Source organism: Melitaea cinxia, chromosome 6, assembly GCF_905220565.1.
Source record: "Melitaea cinxia chromosome 6, ilMelCinx1.1, whole genome shotgun sequence".
Classification (NCBI taxonomy): Eukaryota; Metazoa; Arthropoda; class Insecta; order Lepidoptera; family Nymphalidae; genus Melitaea; species Melitaea cinxia.
The window spans coordinates 7,464,281-7,479,498 of record NC_059399.1 but is presented as its reverse complement, the minus strand read 5'-3'; the positions used below and the strand labels follow the sequence as shown (position 1 = coordinate 7,479,498).

General features: G+C 31.7%; 1 protein-coding gene across 1 annotated transcript; it reads left to right on the top strand.

Moving 5' to 3' along the window:
* Positions 1-723: 723 nt before the first annotated feature.
* On the top strand, positions 724-1,862 carry LOC123654292 (THUMP domain-containing protein 1 homolog). The gene has a single exon (XM_045590206.1). The coding sequence runs from the start codon at positions 860-862 to the stop codon at positions 1,712-1,714; it is 855 nt and encodes a 284-aa protein (XP_045446162.1). The 5' UTR covers positions 724-859; the 3' UTR covers positions 1,715-1,862.
* The last annotated feature ends 13,356 nt before the right edge of the window (positions 1,863-15,218 follow it).

The following is a 15,218-nucleotide window of genomic DNA, read 5'->3' as shown; positions in this document are numbered from 1 at the left end:
ATATTCTGTACTGCCGTAGCCACACAGCAGATATTATATATAACCTTCAACTCCAACGACTTTCATGAAATTCAGTATGCAAGGGATTACAGAGTCGTTTTTCCTGTTTTTAGGCAATGAAAAAATGGCTACAATATAAGTAGAATAAGAAGGTAAATTTCAAAATTGTCTTTTAAATTATACTAACTCAGGTGGGAAATCGGCCGGTTACGAAGCGAGAAGATCTCGGTTCAAATCATTATGATTCTAAATCGATTTTTTTCCCTTGGCACTTGTGATTTTTTATTTAAATAACAATTTCATATTTTTTTATTACTATTATGACGGTATGATCGATAAATATTATTCATATTTAATCAGTATGTAATTCGTATTTAAATAAATTTTCCAAAAACGATTAACCAGGTATTCTTTTTTTGTGAGCCAAATAGGGAAATGGTCATTATATATTTTAAAAGTGAATGAGTATAAGTGATTTTTTATAGGGTAAATAGGGATGTGGTCATTATATTTTAAAGGTGAATGAATATAATGATGTTCGACTTATTTGTTATAACAACAAACGACGAACAAACGATTTGTTTATAAAAAAATAGTAAAAATAACTTTTCATCCGCCAGGGTCAGGGAGGTGGTATTTACAAGTTTACGTAGAAAAAATTAACAAATAATATAAATATTGTATTCTGTGGATAAGAAGTGTCATTAAACCCCATCGAGGTAGTGAGATTGTCAAATTTGACAACTATGTTAGCATGGGTGTATCTTGTATTATTATGATTTCATAATTCAATTCACGTAATAATAGTTATATCATATCTTATCCTGTGGATTGCTCCTGAGAAGTTGTCGAAAACATAATGGGCGATAATAGAAAGAAGAAAAAATTCTACTTTCGTAAGCGGAGAAACAAATATTTTCTAGAACCCGGCTTTAGAGGCTTCTTTTGTACATGTAACTTTAGGGAAAAAGATTGTGTGAAGGAGATGTACAATTTACTAAATGAATATGCAGAGAAATTATACACTGCGGAATACGGTAACAAGCCTTCTGCGGTGGAGTCCGATGAGCGATCTGATACCGACACAGACAATGAGATTGATATTGGAGATATGCTCAAAGGCGAGGTGGAATCTATGAAAAAAGATTTACAGAAGTCCCTTAAGCATAAAAGGTTTCAGGTCGTTGAAACAGGAGTTTCGAACTGTATTTTTATTAAAACCAACCTACCGAGTCCCGAAGAATTGACATCGGCTATTATAAAAGATTTGACGACAACAAAAGTACAGAAAACGCGACACGTATTGCGTTTGTTACCTATCATGGCAACTTGCAAAGCAAACTTGCCAGATATAATGGAATGTGCAGGGAAACTTTTCGATAAATACTTTTTAAAGGAACCTTCTACATTTGCAATTGTATTTAACAAAAGGCTAAATAGTAGTGCATCTCGAGAGCTCATTATTAAGGAGCTCGCTGAGTTAGTTGTTCTAAAGAATGCAGAAAACAAGGCAGATTTAAAAAATCCTGGTCTATGTATAATTGTGGAGATAATAAAAGGCATTTGCTTGTTAAGTATTGTGGACAATTACTTCTCATATAAGAAGTATAATATACATGAAATTTGTAAAGAGGAAGTGCGTGATGATTCAGAAGAGACACAAGCTAAGAAGTTTAAGGCTGACATATCTCAAGAAGAGGGTAGTAAAGAATAAATAATAAGTGTATTTCTCTTTATTATACTTTAATGTCTAGGTTAAGTCAACCTGGGGCCTCAATACCAATTCTTGCACCAAATTCTTCTCTATTTCTTATCTTTTTGAATACATAAATGTTTACTATATAAATATATGTATAACTGAAGCAATTGTTTTTATTTTCTGCTATTTTTTAATAGTTATAGAATATTTTTAATTTTTTTCATATATAATCTAACAGTAGTAACTATTTGAATACCATTGTACAAAATGTTTGTTAACCAAAAACCTTAACACATTACATAATACTAACAACAGTGAGTTACATAAAGCAATTAATTATATAAGAGTTATTTAATAGTTATGTAACTGGAAATGGAATAATGGAATCACTTATAAAACCTTAGCTGGACAGAGCTGCTTTAGAGTTGTGATGAAGTAACACTAGATGGCGCTAGATGGGACAAAATATTAAATGTTTGTTATTAATTTGAATACTCAACTTTACATGCTAATTTAATAGGTAGTAAAAAGAATAAAAATAACAATTTTTGTACTATTTTTAAAGTTTATAATGTAACTTGAAATACCGTCTACGAAAGCTGAAGTGGCTACTGGACGGTTTCATAGTTCCAAATACTGAATAGGTACTGTGTGGGAAACTACTAAAATAGTTACTGTATGTAGAAAAGCACTACTCACAGAACGTTACGTTACGATGAAGTGATTTTGTATTAGTATATTAATTATTTTTGTTTGTTAAAGTAGGTAGGTAGTTAAACATTTAAATGATATTTACAGTGGCGTAGCTAGGGGGACAAGGGCCCTGGTGCATAGGGAAAGAATCGGGCCCTCCTCCCCTCTTTCCGCGTTGTTTGAACTTGTATTGGCCTTTAAAATTATTGATAGGAATAAGAATAGGAAGCAGTGAGTTGAACTTATCCCTAGTAGGCTAAATCCATACCCCGTCTCTATTAGAATATCCATGTGTTTAATAGAAGAAAAAGGGAATAAATAAACAACGACGCACATGACAATATAGAATATTTATTATACAGATGAGATTAATTAAGGGAAAAAACGATTGCCTGCTCACAAGATTTTTTTTTTTAAATTTATTTTATTTTATTTTTTTTTTTTTTTCAAAGCTGAGGTTAGAGGGCCCCCTGAGCTCCGGGGCCCTGGTGCACTGCACCACCTGGCCCTATGATAGCTACGCCACTGGATATTTACCCATCATGCCGTTATTTTAAGGTACTAAATGCCTTACATTTTTTATATATTAAACATGAATATATTTTATGCGTGATATTATAAGCCTCTGAAATAATACCAAGTAAATATTTAGCATTTCAAAGGGATGTCTTCAATAAATTGTTCACAGACAATGAAATAGTGGCCGGACGTTGAAACAAAGGGAACTAATCAACAAAGGCACCTTTGGCGTTCCGACGTATCAAGCTGGTCAGTGACGAAATTAAACGCTCTTACATGAAATTGTCCCATTGTTTCGTTAATACGGGTTAACATTTAAGTTAACTGTCATCTTTGTCTTACCTTATTTAAAAATAATTATAATATTGAATTTTCTTAATAATTTACAATAAGATGACACGTATCCATAAAAAAATAATAATACATATTATGGTGTAGGTATTTTGTAATAACAAAATAGTTGATAGTTCTTTATTGCATGTGTTTTCATATAATACTTGTCCTTGTTACTACCAAAATATTAATATTTTTCTGAATGCCGACTGCATTTGTTTGCGCCCGGTAATTGGACAAATATTTGGACTTTCAATGGCACCACACAACTATTGATGTAGATATTATTTTATAGAGTTTTTATTTAAAGAAACGATCTACGTAAGATTGCCAGCGGAGACTGGATGAGGATTGCAGAAAACAGGGATGTTTGGCGCGAACTTAGGGAGGCCTATGTCCAGCAGTGGACTGCGATAGTCTGAAGAAAGAGAAATATAAATGCACGTAAAAATATTCAAATACCTAACTACAATTAATCAGTTTTACAAAATTAAATGCATAATTACGATTAGATTTAAAACATATCTATATTTTACTTATTCTGAATTTTATTAGCTTTAAAAAAAAACAGGTATTGTTTTCGTTCGTGATCTCGCAATTTCTGCACTCTTCCAGAGTCCCGCTTTGTCCCATAGCATTGTCCAATTTACGGGCTAGTTCCCTTAAATATATATAAGTAGATTTAATAATTTATTGATATTAGATGTTCGGCGAAACACTTATAAAAAAAATTGACTATACATTTTAAAAAATAAAATTTATCCACTTTTTTTTACTTTGTGTTGATTATTGTATTGTATTTACAAATCTTAAATTTGATACACAATTGAATTAATAATTTTATTACGTTAGCAATATTAGTTGCTATAGATTGTTTTATTTTATTTTATTTTAATTTTATTTTTTACGTTGGCAGCCTAGGAATACTTACATAAATCTTAGTTTTTTTTTGTATGAATCGAACCAGCCGTGCGGATAAAAAACGTATATCAAAAAAAAAAGTTTAAATAAGCAATAAAGAAGATATAATAAGGGCTAGCGCCTAGTAATATATTTTTTAAATTCATCTTATCATCAATCATCTAGAACTCAATGTTGCTTAATAACACCCTGAGAAAGATAGTAAGACTAAATACTCATGGGCTTTATCCATATATATATAAATCAGTTGCTGTTCATTTGTCTCGCTAAAACTCGAGAACGGCTGAACGGATTTATCTTATCTTGGTCTTGAAATGTTTGTGGAGGTCTAGGCAAGGTTTAAAAGGTGAGAAAAATTCGAATAATTGCCGGGAAAACCCTAAAAACAGCCCTTTTCTTTTTCCCTTATAAACGTTTTCTAAATAAAGTGTAGAGTCAATTTGAACTTCATTGCTATTCAATAAAGTTCATGTTAAATAATTAATATACATATTATGGCGCATTTTACGTAAGTTATTAATGATTAAATTGATCTTATTTGTAGACCGCATTTTAATTTAATTTACATACAGTAAAAATGGTATTAACTAGCAATTTCACATTACTTATTATATTGTTGCGGGGGCGTTAAGAATGGAAAATTCCCGTTTTTAAACTATCGACTCTAAATTTGGTACAAATCTCCTATATGTAATGTAGAAATGACCGATGAGCGGATTTTGGGATAACTCATGCCAAATAAGGATTACGGCGGTAACAATGAAAATTTAAAATGTATGTAACTCTGAAACTACTGAATCAATTTTTATCAAATTTTTTAAGCATCTGTAATTTGGTCCAACTTGGGAGATAGGGTAGTTTTTATCTCAATTGGACCTGATAGGTGGCGCTGCTATTGGTATGTAACTCCGAAACTACTGAACCAATTTTTATCAAATTTTGTACACATCTAAATTTTGTGCAACTTGGGAGATAGGGTAGTTTTTGTCTCAATTGGACTCGGTAGGTGGCGCTGCTATCTGTATGTAAGCTATCAAATTTGGTAGCTATTTTCCGGGCAGGACAACGTTTGCCGGGTCCGCTAATTTTAAAATAAATTTAAATGTATTCAATAACATTGTAATATAATAATATTACGTGTATGTTTCAAATAAATGTTTTTAGTAGTTGTGTGTTTAATAGTTACAGTATTCGTTGATTGTATGTGCACTTACTAAGACTGTGGCATCTCATTAAATTAATTTTCCACTTGCGAGGAGTGACGGATGCATGGCGTAGCTGCACGTTTAGAGGATAGGTAAGTATAGCATAAGCCAACGCTTGTGACTACGAAATGATGAAAATTACTCGCCTTAAAATATGGCTTAGAACAACATTTGTAGTCATTGAACTAGGTAGGATCGGGTGTGTTGACATTGTGACCAGGATCTTAACATGCACGAAGATAGTATATTTAGTAGACATAAGTATCCATTTGTTTACTTTCAGATTTACATTGGCAGATAAATAGTAATATAAGTCTTGGGTAATCTTCATTACAAGTTTTATAATAAGAATACCTAATAAACCAGCCTTAGAGAAATTCATTTTCGGTTAGGGTTGTCTGTGAATCGTGGTAAAGCATGGTTTAAGCTTAATAACATTAACAGGTAGCTTATTCCCTTACGCAATGAAGATAGAATTTTAAAATATGTACTCAAAATGTCCGCTTTGTTTTTAAATATTAATATTTAGTATAACTAACGCCGCGTTGGCGCAACGGTCACAGCCATGGATTGTACCTGTTGCGCTGGTGGTTGCGGGTTCGATCCCCGCACATGACAAACATTTGTATTGGCCATACAGGTGTTTTCCGTGGTCTGGGTGTGTGTGCAGTCCTTGTGGGTCTCCCCACCATGCCTCGGAGAGCACGTTAAGTCGTCGGTCCCAGTTATTATCATGTACACCTGATAGCGATCGTTACTCATAGTAGGAAATATATCCGCTAACCCGCATTGGGGCAGCGTGGTGGATTAAGCTCTGATCCTTCACCTACATGGGGAAAGAGGCCTATGCCCCGTAGTGGGATATTACAGGCTGAAGCGTAAGCGTAATTTAGTATAACTGATTTTAAAAGATTTTTTTTAGATAAATTGTATTTTTTGTCTCATGTTGAAAATTTAAAATTTACTTAGCAATAAGACTTAAAAGCATATTCAAAAAGATTATTACTTAGAGAAAAATACTTAAATGAGTTATAGTTATAAATATATACAAGTTTTAAAACATTTAGTTTTAAAGATTTAAATCAAAATATAAAATGTTTATAACAGTTCATCATTTTATCATCATCATCATCATCATTTCAGCCTATTACAGTTCAATGCTGGATATAGGCCTCCACAAGTTCGTGCAAAAAATGGCCTGAATATGTGTGTTGCCCATAGTCACCACGCTGGGCGGGTTAGTGACCGCAGGGCTGGCTTTGTCGCACCGAAGATGCAGCTGCCCGTCTTCGGCCTGTGTATTTCAAAGCCAGCAGTTGAATGGTTATCCTGCCATCGGTCGGCTTTATAAGTTCCAAGGCGGTAGTGGAACTTTGTTATCCGGCTATGTATGCTATATTATGGTGGCTTTATTCTTTAATGCCGTAGGTATTCATGTTGGATAAAGATCCTTTTTTCTATGTACGAAAGGGGGTTACTTATTGGAGGATGATTTTCCTTCCAAAAGAAACATGAGTCTATATTAATTCTGATGCGGGATTAATGGCTTTACGTGCTCACCAAGTCGAGGAAGGAAGATCCACGGTGACAAAGACTTAGAATAGGAACAAATATTTGTACAATTCAAATATTCATTTGCGTTAATTGAAACTGCAATAATTAGAACTGGAATAGTTGATTTACTATTATCCTTATAGCTGAATTTGTTTACACTCTCTATGTTTCTTCATACGCCTTTTTATTCGATAAATCATACACAGGCGTCTGAAGTTTATTCCTTAAAAACGATTATCATGATATTTAAGACTTAAAATGTTCCATCAAATGAACCAAATTATATTTCTTAAAAATAATAAAACTGAAAAATCAAAATTCGTATTGGTGCAGTACACCTTACACAAAGCGCTACATAAAGCGCTGTAAAATGTCACTATTAGCATTATTAACCGGGCGGCCAATAAATGTCTGCGGCAATTATTTCACACCATTTCTGTCTCCGTATTTTTTCATACCACGGGACATATCACTTTTTAAGGAAAAAACTCCAAAAATTGGTTGGTTAGCAGATACCGTAGCCTATCAACGTCTGCAACAACAGGAGCATTACATGCGACCCTACCACCAAACTTCCACCGGGGCTCTGGCTATCTTATTCACCACAGGAACACGACACTACTAAGAGCAGCATTATTTAGCTTTGACTTTCTGTAAGGTAAACGTTCTTCCCCAGTCGGGCTTCTCTAAATTTTAAGTAAGATAATTCTTGCTGTACCCTATCTCAGACGCTGCTATATCAAGACAATTATTCTTAAAGTGGAAATAAACAATAGGTTTAATGCATGTACATAAAGAGAAGGTTATATGGTTGGTTACGATAACAAAAGATAAAAAACACATAAAGTAACAAAATAAAATATCCTGATTGTCGGCATAGGCAGTTAAAAGTTTTCAAGGGCGTCGACGTGACCGTTGGAATTGTGCCAAGACGTTTCAATTTCATTTTCAATATAGGCGTTATTACAATTTAATAGCTTATTATGATTGTAATAATAAAAATTGTTAAAGTATCCGGCGGGCTAGTACTAGAATTTTTCCTATTACATTATAATACTTTATATAGATACATTTTTTAAGATTGAGGTCAAACAAAAAATTGTAAAGGATCAATCCCTGAAACTTAATTTCGTAATTTTATTTTCTTATCATCGTTGTTCGCCGTTAGACGAGCTGTATTAATGATCAGTCTGTAAAATTTATCATCTATCACTGATTGAAAGATACAGCCCTATGAAGGACAGGCAGACAGTAGAATCTTAATAATAGGGTTTCCTTGTAACCTTTTTGTTATGAAATCTTGTAAATATTTTACGAAAATCTTGTAACTACACACAAAAATCAGATGACATTATACGCAATTTAAGTTCTCCGCGATAAATTTATCACATCAAGCTTTTAAATGAGAATCAGTAAGCTTCGTTCATAGTGATGTACCTACTGTCGCTCAAAATATTACAACTTTCTTTTCACATGATTTAAGAGCGATTCTAACATTAAACTACTATTGACAATGATACCCAATAACGAACGTAACAAACTATCAAACGATTTTATTTTTACAAAAACGTATCCAACAAGTAAATACTTCTAAAAAGTACATTTTCAAACAACATAATGAGTCTAATAAATCATATTCTTTTATTAAAACATTCTTTTTAATTGAGAATGACAAAGGATAATTATTTTTATATTTAAATTGCAAATATTGTCCACTATATATTAAATATTGTATACAATAGCATTTCAGCAATAAATCAAATTAAGTCAATCAGCATAGTTGTCTAAAATTTGGCAACTTCAACCGATACATATTTTAATGTTTTGTTGCATGTTCGCTACTAAAATGTTCACTTTGGCAGGAGTTTCAGAAATGTTTATTATGAAATTAAATTCAAAATCAGTATTTTCAGTCAAAATTAAAATAAGTACCCATAACTACACGCAGTGATGATACTCTCTATAAGGCTGAAACTAGCCGTTGATCCCTTTCTCTAACAATAAACGTTTGTATAACATTTTTTGTAGCGTTATACGTTATTTGTTTATTTAATATTATTATTTTTTCATTATTATGTAATACACTAACCATCAAGTACTCCACACTCCTAAAACTTAACTAAATTTATTTTAAGAGTGTCACACTCGCCAAGCAAAACTGCTGTGCACGTACTGGCTATTCTGGCCTTTTAATAAAATTACTTTGATACACGATCGATTCAACCTATAAAATCCCACAGTTGGGCATAGACCTCTTTTGCCATGTAAGAGAAGGATTGGAGCTTATACCACTACGCTGCTCCACTTCGGGTTGGCAGATTTTTTCCTACTTTGTGTAACTATCGCTATCAGGTCTACCTATATGATAACGACCAGGACCGACAGCTAACTTTGGGGTCTAACAGTCGGGACACTCCAGATTTTGAGCAGGATATTTCCTATTGTGCCTACCTCAGTTAAATAAATGATTATAGACAAATCCTCAGAGTTAGTTGACAAAGATCCTCAACAGGAACTAATTTAGGTTATGCGGCCGTGGACATCAGCTAATAACATCCCTGAACGGTCGTTAGGAAAATGTCATCATTTTATTTTTTCCCTCGATTTAGTAAGCGACTTTCCTTTTTACGGTTCGTTTTTACCCATTTAACTGAAACATTCGTCACAGTTTTTCTTAAACTCAAAAGAATATTAATGAAGCCATTTAATATGTTTCAAGTCATGTTGTTAGATGTAGTTATAATCGTTTTATTTTGGGTTTAAATAATTAGTTTTATTAAATAAGTATTTTATAGCTAGATAGTAGAATTTTGTATCCTAAAGATTTTCATAGTATACACCGTATTACTATTATTATAACATTATACTTGTATTTTAAACAATTCAAATATTTTATGGAAATAAATTAAACAAAATAGTAAAATGGTAATAAAGCATTTTCTGTAAATGCACGCATTCAGCCTCTAAAATCCCACTACTGGGACATAGGCCACTTTCTCAATGTAGGAGAAGGCTTAGAGCTAAATCCACCACGCTGCTTCACTGCGAGTTGGCGGATACGTTCCCTACTATGAATAAAGATTGCTATCAGGTATTTATGATAACAAACGGGACCGACGACTTAACGTGCTCTCCACGCTCACGGTGGGGAGACCCACAAGAATAGACATCCAAACCGAAAAGAAATTTTTGTACTTAATACAAATACCATCCGGAGCGGTATCGAACCCGCAAACCGTCGATGTTTTAGGCGAAATTGTTTTTGCTAAAATAGTACCTACTCCACTTTTCGTATGATAGAAGAGTTACAAACTTTGTAAGGAATATAATTATTAATTCAATTGGTATCAAATTCAAATTGGTGAAGCCGCGGTCACTAGTTCCTTAAACTAAAACGTTTATAGCAGATATTTGATATGTTACTAAGGCGTAAAGGATGCAGAGGTTACGTATTCGTTCGTAGTTCACATCTTTACGTGTAAGTTATATATTGTGTGTTGTTATGTATATGAATGATAAATGTATAAATAATGATATAATATTTTAGAATAGATGATTTCAATGTCAAACAAGTAACAAAAAAATTAATTTTACTGGTTTTATTCTCCTTTTTTAAATATAAAAACTAATCGGTTAAATGTTTCAAACAATATATCCTTTTTATAACAGTACATAGTAGCATGTAGATACATTTGTTACAAGGTTCTATTAGCGTCCCTTGTGTGTGGGTTCACATAAGCCTGCACCGGTCTCAGAGCGTCTGAATAACAAGCACAAAACGGACACAGGCAAATCCAACCCGAGTGCGGGATTTGTAGCAAAGTGCGGCTTATTCAGCTCACTTCTACATAATATGATCGAAGCACTTGGAGCGCAGATGCTGCAAATACTCAATGTTGTTTCAAGTCTTATATTTGGATTCTGTGAGAAAGTAACCGAAGTTATAATGAGCCAGCGTCTGAAAATATATATTTTTTTAATTTTATAGAAATAAAAATACATTACTTGATCTTTTTTGATAGTTGAATCTGTCTTACATTTCGTAAGTAATAACATGACAAATCTTTGTATTTTAAAGCCTAACTAAAGTCTATCTAAAAATATTAAATACTAGTAAATCTATGCAATTTTAAATTGGCTATGAGGTAGGTTATAAGTAAGACTTGACAGTTAAGAAAGGATTTTAAGTTACTTGCTCCGTAACCGCGTAGGAGACGGTTGTTAAATTATGGAATTTTAATATTTCTGCACTGAGAAGTATGAAAATTAATAGATAGGTCGTTTACAATACTAACTACTTACGACTAAAGACTTTTTATTTGAAATTTAAAATTTCAGGAGTAACATTCTTTGGGAGAATAAAATGAGAATAAAAATTTATGGAAGGGTCATGGAGAAGTGTCGTTCTTAGAGTTTTTAATTGATTTGGATTTTAAGGTTTTGATTGAAAGTCTGAAGGAAATAAAAAAATAGATAATAAATTTTAAAAAAGTAACGTAAAAGTAAGTATAAAAAAATAATAAGGTTTTAGGGAAAAAAATCGTTAAGTATTTAAGTATACTAAAAGTATCTAACAAGTCGTTTTGTTTGTTTATTTTCATTGCAATCCTCAGTGTAAAAATTGAATATTTTTCAAAAATCCTTATATTACATTGAAAGAGAATCTTAAAGACTTTCGTGGAATATTTTCTTAGAGAGTTTTAAGAAGGATTTTTATCTGCGTCTTTTGTTAAGGTTAAGAAATTTTGAATCGCGGTACGTAGTCTATTGTTGTAAAATATTTACTTTGGAAACAAACTTTAGCCCAATTCTTACATTTTATATACTTACCGACAATATTTTTCAATAAGCTATCTTTACATTATGGATATATAAATAACATTAATAATCATGTAATAAACATGTTTTGTAATATAACATAGAAAGGTTTGCTTTGTCTGTGTTTTGATTGTATTGCAAGAATCTATTTTATAAGTTGGTGTTAGAGTTATTTTTTTTAAGAATGAATAATAGATTTAAAATCGACGAATATAAATATTATTAATGATATTTCATTCATTGACATAAGTATTATATCGTCATATAGTTCTTGATATACTGTATTGTTACATTAATTTTTTCTGTTTTTAACATTCATCTTTTTTTCAATTATCCATATATAGTTGTAAAAAATATATGACAAATTATAAAAATAATAAATTTTAAAACAATTACCTAGATAAGTTTTTATCCTTGACGAATATTTCTTATGGCGCGCAGTTTATAATTATTTTCAATCAGTGCTCTGGAAATGGTGATCTTGGTGCCTACAATGCAAATTAGCTGCCTGATAAAACACGAACAACGAAGTTTTCAGAATATATGTGTTATTCATGAAGGCATATTTATTACCATAATAAGTTCATTAAGCCTTCATAATTTTACGATTTAGTTTTGTATTTAATTGAATTATATTTTGTAAAGCAATGTGTAGCGGTACAGCAAGTTGGTTACACATTGCCAACTGTAAAAACAAATTTTACAGCATTCAGCAATGTAATTCAGGTAATACAGCTTATATATAAAATACAATTTCGTACTTTATAATTCCTTGAATATTTGTCAATTCAAATGTAGTGCACAAGCGCCCAATACAAACGTATTCGCGTTTAGCACTTGTCAACACCTTGGCGCTATTAAAAGTAAAACGCGACGTATATATATATATATAGTATGCAGGGGATTTCGGGGACGATAAATCGATATAGCTAAGATTCATTTTTAGTAAATGCCGTTTGATTCTTGTTTTTAGGCAATGAAAAATCGTTATATTATGGTTAGAATACAAAAGTAAATTTAGCAATTGTCAATAAAATTGTAATAGCTCAGGTGGGAAATCGGCCGGTCGGGATCGACCGCGTGATGACCACGGTTCAAATCCCCATGTCTCCAGATCGATTATTATTTATTCGTAAACGCTAACGTTTTCGTGGACATAAAAAAGGTTTAAAATGTAATTTAATTTTATGGCATGAAAGCGTGTTTATTTTGCTGCAATATATATATATATATATATATATATATATATATATATATATATATATATATGTGGCTTTTTATTGGAAAATCAACATTTTGAAGTACTTTTTCAAACATAGTGGAATACCCACTATAATTACACACTGCAATTTTCCTACTTCTTACGAAGACGTTCAAATGGAGAAATTATGTTTACAAAAGCCAATCACATAAAAATGCAATGACAGAATATCTTTTCAAAACGCTAAATTTCTTCCAAAAATATCCATTACTTTTCAACTAATCTGATTTCGTCTAAAATATTTTTCTTTATTTTGTGATTTATATTTTCCAATAAATGTAAAAATACATATAATTAACAGGTCGTAAATAAAATGTTAAAGTCTGCCCAGTGTTTTATTTAGGTACGTAAAATCAAAAACTTTCTAATGCTAAACTAATGCTTCTATTATATATAAACATTATTATATATAAACATTATTATAAAATTGATCAAATGTTGCAACTATACTATATATATATTTATACGCAGGTATATATACACTTTTATATTCATTAGTTTGGTCTGCGTGTTGCTTATTATAATATTATCAATGTATTTTATCAGCATCATCAAAATTACAGAGGCACAATAATGTGCTTACAAAATGTTAGCAGTAGTCTTTGGATAGGCATCGCTAAATACGCAGAGCTTGTAAAAGTCGTAGTTATTTAAAATTAGTGACTTATTTAAAAGTCATAAACTCAATGGAATTTTCGCAACGTTTTGTCAGATAAAGTCAAACAAAGAAGAAACAAAACTAAAAGGTTTAACGGAAATCTATCCACTACTTTTTCTGTGATGTCATCATCGTATTCCATCATATATGTAAATATTATTTGCATGTACACAGTTTTGAATATATAATAAACTTTATTACTTGTTTTTTAAATCTCTTGTTCTTTACCAACTATTTTGTTTCGATCTTCAATCGAACCAAAGGTCCTAGCAATAGGACCGTTATACATACATATTCACATATATTTTAATGTGTCATAAGTACATTTTTTTTCCTTTACATTAAAACGTATTCACATAAATGAGTCTGTCCTACATTTGATTTTTATGGCAAGTTTATGATTTGTATGAGTACTAAAGTACATTGTATGGCGATAAAGCAATTTATTTTATGAATTTGTCGTTCGTTAATAGTAGCTCCGTGCAATTCGACCGTCACAATTTATCACGTATGAAGTTAGCATATTTCATTACAACGATATAATACAGTACTTCATCGTGACAGCAATTCGTGACGTCAATTATTTATTGATGAACAAATTGTTGGTGACTGAGCGGTACGTAACGACCGTGGTATGTCATAACACCGTTAACAAGCACCTAGTTTTATTTTACAGATATAACAGATTTACAAAGTATATAGATATACTTAGTATGTTTACTTATCGAGGTTATGCACAGCGGGAAATATCTTACAAAAACATTGAAGCCGCCCAACTCCAGAAGTACCTCAACCCTACATAATTAAGATCATAGCTAAATAATAATGCTCTTAAGTAATGTTGTGTTTCTGTGGTAAGTAAGACCGCCGGAGCTCCTGGGATGAGTCGGCAGTACAGACAGTAACGCGCTTTCAATTTTCCTAGTGTTGCACGCGTCCATAGCCAGTACACTATTTGTTTACCATTAGGTGGATCTTACACTTGTTTGCCGCCCTAGTGGTATATAAAAAAAGGAAACAGGATGCGTTATACAAAAATAAATTATTTGAATTGAAATGCATTATACAATTTATGTTCAAGGTTTAGTATAGCTTAAAGTAAACATATTAAGCGACCTACTTATATTCATATACCTAGGTACAGACAAGCAGCGAGGCCTTTTTCAGTAGTATCTACTTTGTTAGGGATTTGATGAAGGTTATATATGTTTTGACAATATTTGTATTTAACAAATGGTGAGGGTTTTAGTTAATTGAAACTACCGAAGAGTTATGATAGGGGTTAATATTACAAACATGAATGTTTGTATCTTTATTTGTTATTCGAGTTCGGTTTAGTAAAATTATTTAGTTGAAAGTAACTAAAATTGACACAAAATAAAATATTTATCCGTATGATATAATTAATCCGTGTAATATACTTATAAGGTAAGATATTTGAATTATCGTCGACTTTGGCCGTTGACGACCTTTCTTCGTTTTGCTTATTAAATAATTATATTATATTCTTTATTAAATCTAGTTTCCTTTAAAAAATGAGCTGTTTTAGAGACTTAC

Excerpts from the sequence above, each read along its gene's own strand:
- LOC123654292 (XM_045590206.1), top strand. The coding sequence starts at position 860 with ATGGGCGATAATAGAAAGAAGAAAAAATTCTACTTTCGTAAGCGGAGA.